General features: G+C 47.1%; 1 protein-coding gene across 7 annotated transcripts in view; it reads right to left on the bottom strand.

The window, feature by feature from the left end:
* The window catches only part of zmiz1a (zinc finger, MIZ-type containing 1a), a 105209-nt gene that overhangs the window by 6799 nt on the left and 80814 nt on the right, over positions 1–17596 (bottom strand). For 4 of the 7 annotated variants that reach the window (XM_061285505.1, XM_061285508.1, XM_061285504.1 and 1 more), the window contains 7 exons: positions 16102–16213; positions 14165–14278; positions 12461–12566; positions 6355–6390; positions 2022–2157; positions 466–580; positions 180–400 (listed from right to left, as the gene is read on the bottom strand). In XM_061285505.1, the coding sequence (XP_061141489.1) occupies positions 180–400; positions 466–580; positions 2022–2157; positions 6355–6390; positions 12461–12566; positions 14165–14278; positions 16102–16170 (797 nt within the window). In that variant the 5' untranslated portion in view covers positions 16171–16213. Of the gene's footprint in view, positions 1–179; positions 401–465; positions 581–2021; positions 2158–4370; positions 4983–6354; positions 6391–8264; positions 8601–12460; positions 12567–14164; positions 14279–16101; positions 16214–17596 lie in introns of those variants that run through there. The other 3 variants (XM_061285509.1, XM_061285511.1, XM_061285510.1) reach the window with 3 other exon arrangements.

The following is a 17596-nucleotide window of genomic DNA, read 5'->3' on the forward strand; positions in this document are numbered from 1 at the left end:
TGTAGGAAATCATACATGTCAGTGTTGCAGCAGTTTGGGATTGCTAATTGCTAACAAATGGAAAATGGACTTTTTTTAGTGACGGTCCATCTAAGGATTTTTTTTTTTTTTGCATGGCGGGCCGGGCAGCATCAAATGCTCCCGCAGGTGAGGAGGATGGGATGGAGCCTGTTTCTTACCTGCCGCTGTATCCTCCAGGACCTCCGGGATATGCGGGCCTGCTGTACATGCCCTGCTGCATGTACTGCTGGTTGGAGCCGCCTTTGCTGGGGAACTGCTGCTGCTGCCCGCTGAACTGCGGAGAGTTGAGCCCCCCCGCGCTGGCCGACATCCCCGACGCCATGGGGTTGCCGCCGGGATTCATGGGATTATTGCTGTTGGCCATCGGGTTCCCCAGAACCTGGATTGAATCGGCGGGTGATTGTTTTGGTGAAGCGGCAGCGAGGCGGACATGCGGGGACCTACCTGGCTCTGCGATGTGTTGGTGACGCCCCACACTGTTGTAACCACAGACAATGACCCAGGGGGCTGGTTCGGGTTTTGTTGCCAGGGGACAGAGTCGTAGGGGAAGGAGCCATCGCTGGAGAACAGACGATGACACTGTTACTCTCAATTTTTAAACAAGGTTATTCAAGCTTCATACTCCAGGCTGTTAGGATCCTGAACTCGCTCCCCCGTTCTGCGTAGCGTCCTGTACTTTTACTGTCTGTACTGTCTGTATGCACACTGGCTCTTATTTGTTGTGTTATCTGTTTATTTATTATTTATTATTACTCTTGTTATTTATTGTTTGTGCCTTTTTGTTTATGATGTTTTTTACTTTTTGCGCTATGCTTGCTGGCTCCGTTTTGCTCCTCTTATTTATTGTGTTATCTGTTTATTTATTATTTATTCATCACTCTTACTATTGATTGTTTGAATTCTTGCCTTCTTGTTTTTATATTGTGTCGCGTACTTGTATGTCTATCGTGTTATGTGTCTCGTCACCGTGGGATAGAGGAAAAACGTAATTTCGGGCTCTTTGTGTGTTGTGACATGTGGCGAGATAGACAATAAAGCTGACTTTGACTTTGAATGAATACTAATAAAAGAACGTAGACCAAAACAATGGTGAGGTAGCTAGGTAGAGGCAGCAGAGGAAAACAGCGAGCAAAAAAAAATTTTAAAAAGTCAACTGCTTTGGCCACAGTGCCAAAAGTGTTGGGCAACGAAAAGATCCCTTTCACAACAAGACCTCAGCGCCAGACTATGCGCTGATAGGCACCTCCTTAAAAAATGAACAAGTTCAACATGACTTGTTGAAAAAGGCTTCGGGTTCGTCCGATGGCTCGGAATGCCAGGCATTCCTATCCAAAACAATCCGAGCGGCGGGTTCCATCCAATAAACAACCAGATGGGGAGAGGCAAGTGGCCAAGCGCAGGGTGCAGGAGAAGCTGCTATTTTTGGATGGGAGCTTGTTTTCGCTCCGAGGTTACAGCTCGGGATGAATGACATGTTCAATATTTCCTCCAACGGGAACACCAAAGCTCCTGCAAGCAGGAATCTTGGCAAAGTGCGGCTGTCTTTCTTTTCCTTTTTCGATGTGTTTGACTTCAACCCTCCTGATTTGATTGAGTGCCATGAGCACACCATGTTGTCCAAAAACATGACTTAAGTCTTCCCTGCTGGTCCCCCTCTTTAAATCTGCTCAGCACCCTTCAAAGTAATTCTGCCTGCACTCCAAAAAATGCAAATCCCGTGTGTCCTTGAAGACTACATAAGCACTTGACTTCAACAGAATCGTTTAGTCGAACAAATCACAATCAAGAGGTGGATTTCAAAAAAATGAAAATAAAATTGGAAGAAAAGGTTAGACAATGTTGTGGCTCTTTCAAAATATAGTGTTTTAAAAGAGTAAGTCAATCTTTTCCTCGACTTTCTCCATCATTGAGTGACTGGGTGAAGATCCAAGTCCACTTCCAAGAAAGGCTTGGCGTCACAAGCTAAGCAGAGCAATTTGGGCTTCTTTGCTGACACTGACCTGTGCGTGAGGCCAGCCTTCATGCTGTTCATGCCGGGCTGCATGGGCACTTTCCCCTGCGATTCGTTCTGCCGGTTCTTCTGGTGACGCAGCAGGAGCAGACGACCCAGCTCCTCGCACCACGACGACAGCAGGGCTGCGAGGACGACAACACACAAACAACGTATGCGTTAAGACTTCCTGAATGAACTGCGGCGCCTTTCATTTCCTCCATGACTTGTCATCTTGCTCGAGCCTCTAGAGGGCGGCCTGACTCAAAAGACCGGCCAGGCTTTGATGACCTACAGCTTTGAAAACTACAGCTCAGACCTCCTGCAAGGCAAACGATTGGTTCGTTGGCTCCCAGGTTACGTCTTTGCCAGCCAAACGGTTTTATTGATTGCATAATTGTAAAACCAACTTCTGGAATCTGCACCTTAGAAGAGACTTTGAAATGGAACCTCCATAAATAAGAAGAATTAAAGAAGATCGCTAATCCGTGAATAATAAATGGGAAATTGCAAACATGTAGATTTAGCTACACATCGATATATGAATTAAATACATTCATATAAACTCACAATTATTCATACAATGATGTCATGTTTATAAAGATGTGATATTAGCGCATAACAAAAACAAAAGTATTGAAACGGCAACGGCCTTTGTTTTTGTTGCTTTTATTTCATCGAGATGTGGTTTGAAGTCACACGCTTTTGCAGTCAGCCAAGTCTTGGTGACTGATGGATGTTTCGAGTTGGCTTTTAGATTGATTGCTTAAACGTTAGATAGTGCTTGCTTTTGGCTTGGGCTTGCTCCTGTGAAGATTGCATTTGCTGTTAAGCAAACAGGAAGACCTGAGAGCTGTCAATGAGAGAAAAGAAACCTTTTGGAGTGGATGGATGTATATATTTTTGAATATTATTCATGCATTAAATACAAAGTACAAATGTAAAAAAAGAAAACATTTCTTTTCCAATAAGTGTGTCAATTTGCTTCAATTCTTTCAACCTATTTGTTTTTGCCACGAGTGAACTTTGCTATTGTGTCAATCATCTCGCCGGAATCGCAGAAGTGCTTCAATCCAACATTGTGTTTAAAAATAAGCAGATGTGCAAATCAAGTGTGCAACAACCAAAACAGAAACAGCAAAAGGACTGAAAGAAAGAGCACGTTCTCTGTCCCTGTGGGCGGAGAGTGCCAAGCCTTCTCGTTTAGGAGGAATTATTCCACCCTGCTATTACGCGGCGCTTATCTCTCCACTAAATCACCACCTCCACACTCGGCCGCTGACTCTTCAAGCTGCTAACCCGCCATTTAGACTTAAACGTCAGCTCCGAGCCATTGCTGCTGTCGCTCCGGCTGAGAGGAAGAGCGGCGGTGACTCATGACTTTTTGCGACGAAACGCCGCGAGTCATTCATAACGGAAGGAGCGAGGGGTTCGCCGTGGGGTAAGGTGCATATTTAGTCGAGAGGGTTGTGGCCTTGTCTTCACCTCCCAGTCACCGGTGTTAAAAGCCCTGCCAACACCACTACCTCATGCCGTATGGTGACATTCATACCTGCTTGGGGTAAAATGTGGCATCATATTATCATTTAAAAGCAAAGTTCCCTGACTCTATGTGAAGATGCTTGAGGGTAAAGAAGAAAAAGAAAATCCCTGAGATGTCAAAATCGGAGTCAGTTACATCGGTCCATGGAAGATAACCTCATTGCGGTTATTTTTGTTGGCAATAACTCATGCCGAACAAAACAAAATGTCAATTTTAAGACTACTTAGGTCGTGAATTTCTACGTCAAGAAAATATTGCAATACATAAATGTATTGTCATTTTTCCCCAATGCATTTCAATAGGCGTCAATTATGTGCGCTATTTGTGGGCGGAGCCACTCTCAATATTACGCAAACAGCAGGGGCCGACAATAAAAACACACGTTTAAACAGATGGGATAGAATGGTCCATTTTCTGATCGATTTTTTTGAATTCAACTTGCTGATCAGCTCCAAAATCCTGATTGTGTAAAGCCAAAATGTTTGATTCTGTCAATTCCTTGTGCTAAATTGAGTTATGTTACCCCCCCAAAAAAAACAAAGCTAGAAATCATCAATAAAGCACCAAGAACAACCTTCCCTACAGATGAACAAAAACACTCACTCACTGAGTGACATCACAGCCAAGACTGCAAGAACAGTGACAGGAAACTAATGCCTTTACAAAACTCTACACGAGTTCAACAAAAACAGAAGCGGAAGAATACATACCGACCGAGCAAACTGTTTACTTGAAAGCCTTTCTAAAAATGATCCCTCAACAAAATCCCTTCTGGTTATTGATTGTCAGTCAAATGCAGTTACAAGCGATACGTACTAGTGAATGCAAGATGAGAGCCTCCACAGCGCTTGCTCTTTCCTCGTGTCAAAGTAAGACGCTTCAAAGAAAACAAGAAGAGGGACAACCCTTGTGTAATGAGGGGAAGACAGCATGGCGGTGCATGTGTAAATAGCATTTTCTCAGGCCGATTTGCAATCGTGTACAAGTAAACGCTCGCTCGTTGCGAGTAAATAAAGCAACAGGAGAGATCTGGGAATAGATTATCTCCTCACGTAGCCAGGCTTGCATTTCTGGATGTTCCTTTTGCGCCTTCAGTTTCGGACGTGCTCCAATTGAGGGGCGAGGCCGGTGAAAAATGTCCGCAAGCTTCCGAGCACGTCGCGAGTTCGAAGGAAGCGACGTGAAAAGTTGCCGATTATACAATGTCATGAATGTCATATAAACATGGGCTGAACTCCACAATGACATTTTCTTCTCTGCAGTCCCGATTTACGTCACAGAGGAAATGCCTTTGCACAAACATAACGAGAAGCACTTATCGCTGGCTACCAATCGGTGGCCTTTTCTCAATTTAGCACGGTCCAGTCAAGCATTTGAAAACATGACAACTCTTTGGAGACTGATTTGCTTCTACTTGAAGAGCACGGCGGGGTAGCAAATGGCACTCTCTCAGGCCTTTAGAACAAATCAAAGTGTATTTTTGTTTTTTTTACAACAATAAACCTTGAGAATAGAATGATTGCCCAGTATTCAAGTGACTTTTACATTTGCTATTTAATTTAAAGGTAAAAAGCTGCAAGAAAAATCCATAATCTGCCACATGAGATCCATATCATCAAGAACGGGAGCCACCAGAGAAATGTAGAATTAGTCAGTGTGCCATACAGGCATATAAAGTAAGTCATATTAAAGCTAAATGTTTAAATGTATTCACAATTTTCTATTTCTATTTATTTATTAAGTCATTCTTGATGTTTGTAACATGACACTATTAGTCCAAATCAAATCAAATGGCCTTATAGTTAGGGATCACAGCGCCATCTGTTGCTCTGGCATGCAAATGACAACCTGAAAAGACATTTTGAAGTGCTAATGGTACAGTTGTTTTAAAATTTCTTTTTTTGGGGTTACTGTTTTGTAACTTCCGTGGAATCCCAAAACAAAATGGCTTTAGCTAGGTGGGATATGACAGTAACTGGGCTGGACAGAAACCATAATGGAAGTATTAATTCATCTCGGTGCATTAACTTCACACACTGACAGTAGGCCAGCACTCTTATCGCCTGTGCTCGCACCTTGACTCCATTGACACTATTTTCCAACGCGCCGCCGGTGATGAGCTTTGATAACAAAAACACGTACAAGTGCATGCGGCTCGATTGTATTTACACGGACGGACGGACAAAAGAGCAAAAAGACTACATGGAAAATGTGCAGCAACAAACAAAGCAGCCCTGAGAGAGAGACAATGTGTGGGATGATTAAAGGAAACATCCGTAAAAACACTGGCAGGTAGATTTACGCCGTGTGGGCGCTCAATATTATGCAAAATGGAGGGATAATAAAATCCCGTGGATGAGGGAGGGGGGGGGGGGTCATGCTTTTTTTTCGCGGGAATGTGATGGAAGCCATTTAAGCGGTGATGCCCCCGCCCTCATCCTGCCCCGCCTCCTCTCTGCTCAGCCATCGAATTGAACAGCTGACAGAAACCAGACTTGGAATGAAACGACTAACACCATTTGAAAGACTTGTAAAAATGTGCAACCCCCTCCCCCGAAAAATGCTTTCGAATCCATTGCTAGGACCTCTGAGGAGAATTTCATCCGTGACCTCTGGCAGGACAACAGACATGAGCGCACAGAGGGGGGGGGAAGAGGATGGATGGAGGGAGGGAGGGATGCTAGACAGAGAACAGGTGGCGATGGAGGGAGTGGGCGGACCCCCTCCCCGCCAGGGGATGTATGTTTACGTATGTCACAAGGCAAGAGATGCTGCAGCCAGGAAGAGAAAGCAGCTCTACCTGAGTCAGTCTGACATCTCCTGCAGGTGCTGGTTTCTGTGGGGTTCAAATTGCACATTTTAAACGGGACAGAGGGACAGAAATCAGCAAACACCAAATACAGAAAAAAAAAAAAAACTTTGCAGTGCAGGGAAGGCATCAGAGCAATTTGATGCCCTTTTTTTCCACTGCACGGTATCGCTACGCTCTACTCGCCTTGCTTCGGGGCGGTGGGCAAAGCATCACGACAATAAATGACATCGGGGCTGTGTTACATTCACTTCTCGCTCAAAGGGTGGCGACAAGGTGGATTCAAATGGAGGCCAGCAAAAAAAAAACAAGGACTGCAGCCAGATGGAGACTATGGGCTAGTATTCTGCAAAGCTAAAACACAGCTAACATTAGCGCGCTAGCAGCGTGTGGAACACAAACTAACATTTGACTGCAGCACATTGGAGAATGCGGAGCATGTCAGGATTTATGATGATGGAACAGCAACTGGGTGCGTTTTAATTGGCTAACATGAGAAATGGGGGATCGACAATGCTTTGGAATCGATTTCATCATTGTAACTATTTGGCTCCAGATTTTGCGCGCCAAAAATGAATGTCAAGCAAGTCCATACCAGGACGAAGGAGAAAGCTCTTCTCCCCCTCCTCCCAACGTCAGTAAATATCACATGGCTAATTATAAGCAGACGTGCTACTTATCTCCATGACCGCCTGTTCTTTTAAGGGAATCACAAGGGGGGCAGGAAAAATCAAATGCAATTACATAAGGCCGTGATTAAAACGTGATGACATTCCGGCGCTATTGCAGCGAAGACAGCAGAGGAGACGAGCTGAATGGATGACGCATCATAGCCCCAAGCAATGACAGTTCCACCCTCGCAGCTATCAATACTTGACATTGGCTCAATCGTCACACTGAGCTCTTTCCGTTTAGGTGGGAGGATGGCGCCGAGGCGATGATTCACAAGTCAAAGCCTCTGCGAAAACAACGCCGGCCGGCCGGGGCCGCGCGAGTTCACCGTCAGAATGGCACCGGTGAGTCAGGAGGTCACTCAAGTGTCTCTAAACAGGAAGTGCTGCAAGTCATCCCCGCCCTCAACTGCAAGCGGTGCCGTGTAATCGTTTCCGACACGCTTCAGCGAGACATTGGGTTGTTGTTTGCTAATCAACTTGTCCACTTTAAGGTTAAACGCTGATTGAATGGCCCGCAGGAGCTTTTATGGCTCGGGCGCCCTTTTGTGCTCGTCTCTTTTTAACAGAGATGCATTTTACAATCATGATGACATCACTCCCACGAGGCACAAAATCTAAAAACCCTTTTTGAGGCAAACGAATGTCGATGTTTTCAACAATGACAACCCACGTAAAGTGTCAAAGCAACAGGTGGCGCTATAACTTCAAGACGACTTCAGCCATGAAGAAAGTCGTATCCGGAATAACAATAACAAATCAAAGAAATTCACCCTAATTGGTTCTTTGGCGTATAATAATTCATACAAAGCGGTCACCATTTATTTAAAATGGCCGTCAACATTGCTAAAAAAAATACGAGAATAAAAATAAACGGTGCTTACGAAGGGGTTAGCATGCCAGTGAAAAGGTTTCATGCAATTTCTTTTTCCTCAAGCCTGAACACAGAAGGACCATTTCGTCCAACGAGCAGATAACTAAGTCTCCAGCAGCGTACACACAAGTCTGACCCCCTGTTACAGCATGTAGGTCAACGTGTGGTCAGCTGATCCGTCCTGATCCCGCTTTCTTAGTCTGCTCGTACTAGCGGCGCACTCATACTGTCGAAGCACGGCGCCGCAATTCCACGTTGAGATTAACAAGCAGGCTAATTCAAAGGACAGCACACGCTCGCTCGGCCTCCGTTCAACTCGGATCCCGTTCCGTACAAGACGCACTTAACTTACTTACCCTGATGTGAACGCAACCCCCGCACGTGTCATCCCCTTCAAGTCCCTCTCCTGTTGAAACTCCCGAGGTTTAGCCGCTTCCTGCACCTTATCACTGGATTTTATGACTACCCCCCCCCCTCCTCAATTCTTACTTTTTCTTTTTTCTCACTCTCTTCTCCTGCTCTCTGATCTGTCTGTTTCCCCTTGTCCGGGCGGCGTCTGCACAATGCACATCAATTATTCAGAGGCAGTCTCCCGGTTCCTCCCGGCTTATCCAATCAGAGCAGGGGGCTCTGCGCTAATGGGCTCCCGCTGTACCTGCTACCGGCTCCAGAGCGCCGGAGACGGCTGGGAGGTGGAGAGGGGGTGGGCGGCTTGTCGGATAGACGGGGCGGGGGATGTCGGAAGAGAAAGGATGAGAGTCAGAGATAAAGACGGAGAGCGGCAGCAAAGTGGAGCGGAGATGGCGAGATATTGCGGCGCTTCTCACCCGTCCGTCTTCAAGGTGATGTGACGGATGCCTCGGAGAAAAGCACCTGCATAAATACATCATCTGACAACTGCGTCCACTCGCGGCAAGGGGCGGAGCTTACTGCGTCGATCAATCGAAAGACGGGCGACTAGATTCCGATCTTGCGGTGACAGGCTTTCGTCCGTCGCGATGCTACGTCGTGACTAATATGACACATTCGAGATAGGAGCGAGAAGTTGCGGGTGAACACGAGTTCAACCTCGCTCGCCCTGAGAGTCAACCCGACGTAGCGATGATGATTGAGGGCGAGAAAGCCCCACCTGTCAGCGCTATCACGCCTCAACCTAAATGTCGGTCGGGATGGCGGACTTGCGACGGGGAGAGCGTGTGACGCTCGGTTATCGATACGGACTTGCACAACGGCAGGATTGTTACGAGCGCAATTTGACTTGAGGGTGTGCCGAAAGCTCCTGAGGGATGACGGCGGGGGCAGGGGGGGCAAAGGCGGCTTAGTTCTGAGGTGTGGGTGCCAGATCAGTCAACCCCTGAACAAAGGAGGGATTTAAATTATTTGCTCATCCGGTTTTGACAAGACATTGTCTCGCGCGTGCAAAGCGGCGCCCCTTCGCCAGGTTGAGCGTCTCGGGTAAAGCAAAACCAATTAGCCGGCGACTGATGGAGGACCCGCGGAGCCAAGAGGGCTGCAAGTGAGCTAATGAGTGTTTAGTCTACAAACTCAACAGCGAAGTTGGAAAGGTACTTTGCTGTTGCAGGCGGATTTCATCATCCAAAGCAAAGCCGGTGTCAAAGGAGAGGCCGATGAGCTAAAAATAAAGCGGTTAATAATTCAGTGCACTGCTCTTACCCTCGGTAGTAATTAAATATAAAAAGTCTGTCAGGTTGATTGGGTCTGTATAAAAGAATGTGGCACTTTTGCCAGAGTCGTCCTCAGCGACAACACGACATTTTAAAAGGATGCGACGGCTTTTCTGTCTGTTTGTATTTTTGGAATCGCAGTGAGCTGGCAAACCGATGAAAATGGCAATAGTTTTCGAAACGGTAAAATCTTGATATTTTGCCAGATGTAGCATCAGACGATTGATATTTCAGTATTGATACACCCAACTGTTCATTTCCGGGATCCGGGATTGATTATTGCGAAGCAAATTTATTTTAGGAAGATTTTAATGTGAGTCTAATGTTGGATGTTTTATTTTTTTAAAACTGGAAAAATGCAGCATGTTTATAAGTGTCTTGACTAACCACTTTGTTTTTGTTTTTTTAAATTGGGGATTTTTTCCCCCACATTGAGGATAATAATACAAAGGCCACTGTAAGCTAGCATAAACATGCAGTTTCTTCTCAGTACAACTTATTTTGTTATTTTTATGAAAACTAAATCTGCTTTGGACTCCTGGTTTACAGTATGACACCTACGACGGAGAAGTGAGGGAGATCTGTTCATCGTCTTCCACCCACTTTCTGTTGAATTACGGCGGCGGGTGGACCACTTTAATGTGTGTGTGCGTGACAACGTTTTCCACGGCCGCACCCTGGAAGTTTTCGGTCACTGTTGACACAGCCCTGAGCGCTTGTTTACCTCGCTGGCCCTGCTAAGGGCGAACGAACCACACGGACGGAAAGAACGAGATGCCATCGGCGGGCACGTCTTGTGAACTTCTCAGAGAATCATTTTGATTTTGAGGAACGGACAAGCCACAGCCTGCTCCAGACTTAAACATTAAACGTTGCTATCATTCCAAGAACAGCTGCTGTTAATCCTCGACATGTCAATTCATGTCGGATATTTTCGTCCAGACTGAAGAAAAACTCAAATCATTCATACACAATTTTTTTTAAAGTGATTCAATTAAAGATGTAATGGTGTTATCAAACATTGAAAAGCACCCATACTGGAAAAGTGTTACTACTGCATCCCTTGTATCGTTTGCATTGATGCTAGTGCTAACACGGCCAATACTATAAACCAGTGATTATAAACCAGTAGGCCACTAAGAGATTTGTTAGTGATGTAACTGGAACAATTGGATGGAACCCAGCCTTGCTAATTATCTTTATTATCACCGGCACCCTTCGGAGATGCCGCGGTAGGCAACGGTAAGACCCTGGACAGATTATGAAGATAATCTGATTTGTTGCCTGAACTCCTCAGCTAAGTCTGTCAGGGTCGTAGTTGTTTGCGCAACAATGGAGTACCAACCACACTGTCAATTTAAGTTTTTAGAAGACAATCATAAACATTAAACATTAGTTTTGTTTTCCTTTGTCAATGCGCTACCATCTAAACAAATACATCGAATGGCAGTCAAGCTTGAAATAAGATGATCGTTGCATGTGCTCTAACATTAAAGCTACTTGTTAATAGCGCTAATGCAATCTGACCTAGCGGCAGATACTGAAAATCTGTTCGTGGGATTATTTGTGGATTAGAACAATGAGCTAATCCTGCAGACGACCAGACTATCAGCAGTGTGGAGTCTGTGAGCACTTGAGTAGTGGTGTGTGTGTGTGTGTGTGTGGGTGTATTTTATGCACTTTTTATTTGTATATTCACAGAGGTGGGAAGAGCAGTTATTGCTCTTGAAGAAGAATCTGAGCCATTCTCTTATGGTTTCTTAATTACCCGTCCACCAAAAAAAAAAAACACTCGCCTTGATAGATTTTTATACCCACATCAATGTGCACGCTGTATTAATTGTGTTATCAACTTCCTCGTTAAAGTGATGCTCCGAGAGAAAGCGACGGTGTGATTGATCTTTTAAGAGTCTGGCTGCTCCTGAGGGGCCCCGTTCTGAGCAGCCCCAGACAGCTTCGCCCCCTCTCCGATGTCACATTGGCATCCCGGTGTCGCCGCGGAGGCTAGCCCGCGATTTGTGCCGAGCTTGCACGTTTAAACGCAAGTCATAAAGCGTTGGATCAGAGCGCTCACAGAACAGTAAATGTCAGCTTCGTGCTTTTTCGACAGTCGCGTTGCAGTCTCTGCTCCTACGTAATGGAGGCGAAGCTATTCAGTGAGTAAGATGTGCCTTGAGTCACATGCGAGCCTGCATCATCCCCACCCTTGGTAATTAGACTCCCCGCCCCGCCGTGCATTAACGGGCCATCCTTCCTGAAACCATTGCGCTCCCTTCTATTAGATGGCATGAGACCCCAGGACGAGTCTCTGGCCGTCAGACTGCCGGGCCGGGCCGAGCCGAGCCGAGCCATGCCTGCACAACAATTACATTATCGCAGACTGAGAGAAACAAGACGATCGATATGGTGCACTGACGTCTGGCCGCCCACTTAAGTAGCTTCCCTCCCGACGCAGCTGAAAAACGACTTTTGGCAAATATGAGGAGCCACTTGGTGTAAACTTGCTAGCACTAATTGAACATCGGACATCTAATTAGATGGGGACAACAACAACATTTCACAATAGTTTGGTACAACACAAAATAAGCAGCATACTTTAGACATGAGTCGTAGAAAATGACTAACTGGGATAACTTTGGACTTCTAACTGCGGCCCGTTGAGGTCGTTTATCCATTTAGTTGTGGTTTTGTACGTAAACAAAATAGAGGAAAATTAAAAAGGCAAATGGCTGCCCATTTGGAAAATAGTTGGCTGGGATTACTTTTGTCCAAATGTTTGCTCACAATAACCAACATCAAGAAAACATGTTGTGCCATTTCAGACTGTTTCTGTTTTGGTCCACTTGAAGGTGGGTTGAAGTACTCACCGGCAGATTTGGGGGTGAATTTGTCCCTGTTGGCTGCACACACAGCTAGCAACCGGTAGCCAAGGTCCAAATCAAAGCCTTGCTGCGCCGCCACGCGACTCACCACCTACAGTAAAACAACAAGAGACTTTTAGAATTAGTCATTAATTTGAATATGCACATAAACTTACTCAAAGGCTCTTGACTCTGACGGAGATGAATTATATTTTGTGATTCATTAGTTAAAAAAGAAGAGAGGCGTTTTTACACGAAGCAGCGAAATGACAGGCCTGAATGCGAGTGCCGTTGAGTGTGGTAATAAAGAGAACTCGGGAGGGCAAATCTTTGAAAACGCCTTGGCTTTTATCTAACACATGACAACTCTGTTGGGCTTCCGTCTGATCTCCAAACACACTTTGCTGCTCATTACAAGGTCAGCCAGGGTGCCACGTTGTTCCAAGATTCATACAAAAAAAAAGTATAAAGTGGAAAAGGGATGGATATGCTTCATGAATAATCTCTATTTTTCTCAAGTGCTTAATCATTTAGGTTGCAGGTGAATCGGAACCCATAAGAGGAAGACGCTAATTTGTTGCTGCTGTTTTGGTGCGCAAAGGAGTCCAAGAATGAAAGTTGAGAAATGACTGTTTCTTTGGATATCAATTATTCCCTCCCACAAATATTGCCTTGAATCTCATACGAATCGGTTTAGTCAGACTTTCTGGAACGGATTCATCACCAAACCCCAAATGTTGCAGTATAAAGCAAACCAGATGTCTACAAATATTGCCATTTCTACTTGACTCCAATAAAAGAAAACAAGAAGCCCCACATGGAGGGACAAAAGCAGCAGCGGTGTATCTGTACCAGCTGTCATGTCATCCTTTATTGGTTGGTTCCGTCGCTGAAGCTCCACTAGGGGGAATGACCTCCTCAGCACGCAGCAAATCTCATACGGCGCGCGGTGCTTCTAATATTCCGAGCTCGGACCATGACGTCACAAAGACGACAAACTTCCCGGCAAGAACGTACGGACCGCCCGCCCGCCCGCCTGGCCGGCTGTATATCTCTTGATAAGGAGCTGTTTGCTCTCAGAGTCTAATGAAGCAATTTAGCAGATAGACGAGGGTGAGTGCTTGGCTGCATTGTATGGCTCTTTATCAGACTCCAAGAGGCTTTTATTGTGATTTACACATTAATGAGCCTTTATCTGTTTTCGCTCACGCTACCACTTGTGATAGGAACAATGCTCCTTGGGTGTTTTTCGACGATCTGGCTTTTGATTTCAACGTGCGTGCCAGTGTGTGTGTGTGTGTGGTTTATTTGATCACACACCTGCTGGAGGATGGGCAGGGCGGCACTCTGGCCCTCAGCCCACATTGGTGAGCGATGATCGGTGAATGGGGAGCTGCGGCTTGAACGGTACGCTTCGAGTATCGCGCGTGGTGGGTCCGCAAGTGTCAAAGCTAACAGCGAGCGAGCTCACGACTCGCTCGTAACTAGAAAGCCTTGTGAGCGTTCGAACAAATAATAATAGAATACATTTGTCTTTTTCGGTTGTCTAAGACAAAAGCAGTATTATGAAACCATAGCTGGCCATATCTTCAACTAGAAGCCTCACGGGACAAAAGCAGAGGACATTTCATGCCAAGTATTTATCGAAGCAATTATTTTTTTGACGTCATCTCAAATTCCAGCCCGAAACCACGTTTGATGTTTGCTTACCGTCAAGCATCCCATGAGGCTTTGTTCAAAAGGTCGCTGGAAGGCCCGGGGATCTCCGCACCAGTCGAGCAGCTCCGTGGCCGCCGAGTGGAAATTGGCCGGGTTCTGTAAGTGCTGGGCAAACACACAAAAACCATCAAAAACAAAAGGAAAAAAATGATGTGCGAGTGTTAGTTCCCTGCTTTCTCACGCGAATTGTAAAAACGGTCGGAATGGAGGAGTGTTTGCAGACTCCTCTAGATTCAGGTCTTGTGTTTCTACGCGACCCCGCCAGGACCTCCACCGTGTCCAATGTACGCCCACTCGCTGCATTGTGGGAAGAAGATCACACCCTCGGCCACAATGATGCCAGTGTTAATCTTTCTTGGCGGCGGACGACTAGCCCTCACAACCGGCACAAAAATCCTCTCTTCTCTTGTCTTTCTTCTCCAGAATGTCAGCGAGCCCGAGCGAGCGGCAAAAGCCTGCTAACTGGCTTGTGCCGGTGCATAAAGCAAACAACCTTGGTCCTGGCAGTCATGTGTGCACACTCCATCGCCGACGGGTGTGTTGTCTAATCTCTTTCGGTGTCTGTCGGTGTCTCTGTCGCTTGTTCGCCGAGACCCCTGAACAGTCGAGTCTTTTCTTCCCGCTGTCTGAAGGCTACTCCGGCTGGCGGGACACAATAAGCGATTTTAAAAATCGGGCTCCCTTTCTTGGCGGCTCAGGAGGTTAATAGCTCCGAAGCGACACGGAGCCTCGGTGAGATTGAGGCCACTTGAAAGCGTTGATTATGCTCATGCGGAGCCCGAGCGCCTTGTTTTGCGAGTTCCTGCCGAGAAGGTGGAAGCATTGTCCTTCAGGGGCGGCGAGAGGTGAAGGCTTCTGAAAGAGTAGATGGGGGGGGATTGTTCGGTGTGACAAAAGGGCCCACCCGAAGCACCCGCCCACCGAGAAAATCTCTGCCAGCCTCGAGAGCTATCACGAGCCTCGAGGAGGAAGACCTTGAGTGACTCATCCTTTGGGACGATTGAAGCTCCCGGGAATGGGGAGACGCTGGAACGGAGCGAGCCTGTTTTACACGGGTTGGCATCACCGCCACTCAACGGGAGGTGCATCAGCCGCCGGCAAGGGAGGAATCCGAGCCGGCGCTGGGGGGGCCTGTCTGCCCGCGTGCAAACTCAAACTCCTTGTTGCCGCAACACGCTCGCCACTGCCACTCTGCCTGACAACATGGTGAGAAGGACAGTGGCGAGGGAGGGAGGGAGGAAGGGGCTGCGGTTGGGTGAGGACACGGATAGGAGGGGGAGGTGGAGATAAGGCGACGCAGCGGTGCTGCTACAAATTTCCCATGATGGGACTGATTCCTTCTGAAGCTTGCGACAGATCCGTCAGCTCACCTGAGTGCAAAGCCAGTTCAGCGCACTTTACGGATTGATCGTGTCTGTTGATGACAAGGAACGGGCTTACTGAAGATGACAGCGAAATGTTTTTTTTCTTCAACACATCAATCATTTGGTTAGGAGCCGCTGCCTCAAAGCAGAAGGTCAGGTGAGTGCAAGGATCCCTGTGAAAGAACGTTGTGGTCTTTCTGTGTGGGTTTTCTGCAGATCTCTGGTTTCCATCCTCCCGAACAAAAACCTATTCCAGACCAGGCCAAGGTGTTGACAAGAGATCTGGAATTTCTCTCGGGTATCCTGGGCGGGACACCCACCCGCTGCTCCTCAGGGACGTGAGTCAATTCAGACAACGACAAACGACCACACATGACAACTCCGTGGATTGCAGTCTGTCTGTCTGTCACCAAAGTCAGTCGTCTGAGTAGCTGGCACAAAAAAAGTCGATGGATGGATTCAACGGCGAAAGCGCCATTCCGAGACGGTTGCGGGATGGATCGTGGATGGTCATGTCTGAAGCGCATGTTAAGAGCAGGATAGAAAAGAAAGCTGAGGCCAAACCTGTTTGATACACTGCAGCCTGTCATTGGTCTGCTGGATGTGCCGGTCCATGGATGGTAGCGTGTTCATCTTGGCGCTTCTACCGGGACTCCATGAAACTTCGAACGTTGATCTGCAATACAAGGTCAACCATGTGAGGAGGACAAAAGTATTCTACTGAGACTTTATCGTAGCGCAAATTGTTAGCATGTGCGTCCCACATCTCGGTCCAGGCTTTCGTTGTCCTCCATGTGCTCGGGTGCGTACTTCGACGTACTCAAACATTCCCAGAACATGCTGATAAGGTTCTTTGAATTCTGAACCCTAAAGAAAGTGGATGGATGGAAAAGCAAAGCGTCTGTTTCCGGGAAACGTGGATGGTACTAACTGGGACAATATTTGAGAAAATACAGCGTGCAGAATTAACAGTAGTCCAACAAAACAATTTCCCACCGTAACCAGAACAACAATGAACATCTATTGAACATCATCTCCGTAATAAGCAGGCACATGAAATGCTTTGAGCGTGCTTAAAAGAAAACCTCCCAGTCAAGCCTAGAAGACACCCCCCCCCCCCCCCCCCCTTTCGTCACAAGCTCATTGGCTCCGGCCAGCTCTGGAAAATGGGTTAAATCAGGATTAATAGGCATGGTGCTGCTTTGGTAGTGAGACCTCTGTCCCTCGCCATCCCAATGTGTTTATCTCACCACAGATTCCTCCACACAAAAGGTGAAACCACAGGTGGCGGCGGCAGGGGTGGATGGGCGGGGCTATAACGCGCATACATGTGTGCGTGTTCTCAAAACCTGCTCGGTACTGATAAAGGCTCCCTCAAGACTCCCCGCGGTGGCAAACGGCGGATGCTCCGCCAGCAAAATGTTCATGTTGATCTTCCGGAAATGTCGCAAATGCGCACTCTCCCCCTCCCTCCCTCCCGTGCATGTCAACAGAATAGCGCCAATACTCCTCTTTGATTACGTGCGTAAAGGTAAGACTTCAAAAGCGGAAAGAAGAAGAGCCCGTTACTAATCCTCCGAGCTTAGCGGAGTAGACGTCTTGAACATTAAGGAAAATTTGGTCGAACGGAGGGAGGACAGGAATGTCGCCTACATGTGCCTTGACTGTGAAAATCAGCCCAAACTTATCACCACTGTGATTTGGCTGGCGCCTATGGCCTAGTTCCGCTGTCGCGCAGTGTCACCTGACATCCAGTAGATGTCTCCCTCCCCTGTGACTGCTCAAGCTTCATTCACACACATATCACACTCCTGAGCTAGTCGTAGTGCAGGGGAGGGGGGGGGGGGGGGGGCTCCTTTAAGCCCTGACAAGTGCTACAAATCCCTCACAGTCTCTTCTGCGGCCCACTAGCAGGGCACGCTCCAGCCGCCCGCCCGCCGGCCGCCTGCCTGACCTTGTGGCTATTGATTAACTGCTCCTCTTCTTCTCCACTTGTCGCAACACATACAAAGACACCGGACGAGGACTAGCGCAAAGAACAGCCTTGACGGGGGAAGTC

Source organism: Syngnathus typhle, linkage group LG8 (assembly GCF_033458585.1).
Source record: "Syngnathus typhle isolate RoL2023-S1 ecotype Sweden linkage group LG8, RoL_Styp_1.0, whole genome shotgun sequence".
Taxonomy (NCBI): domain Eukaryota; kingdom Metazoa; phylum Chordata; class Actinopteri; order Syngnathiformes; family Syngnathidae; genus Syngnathus; species Syngnathus typhle.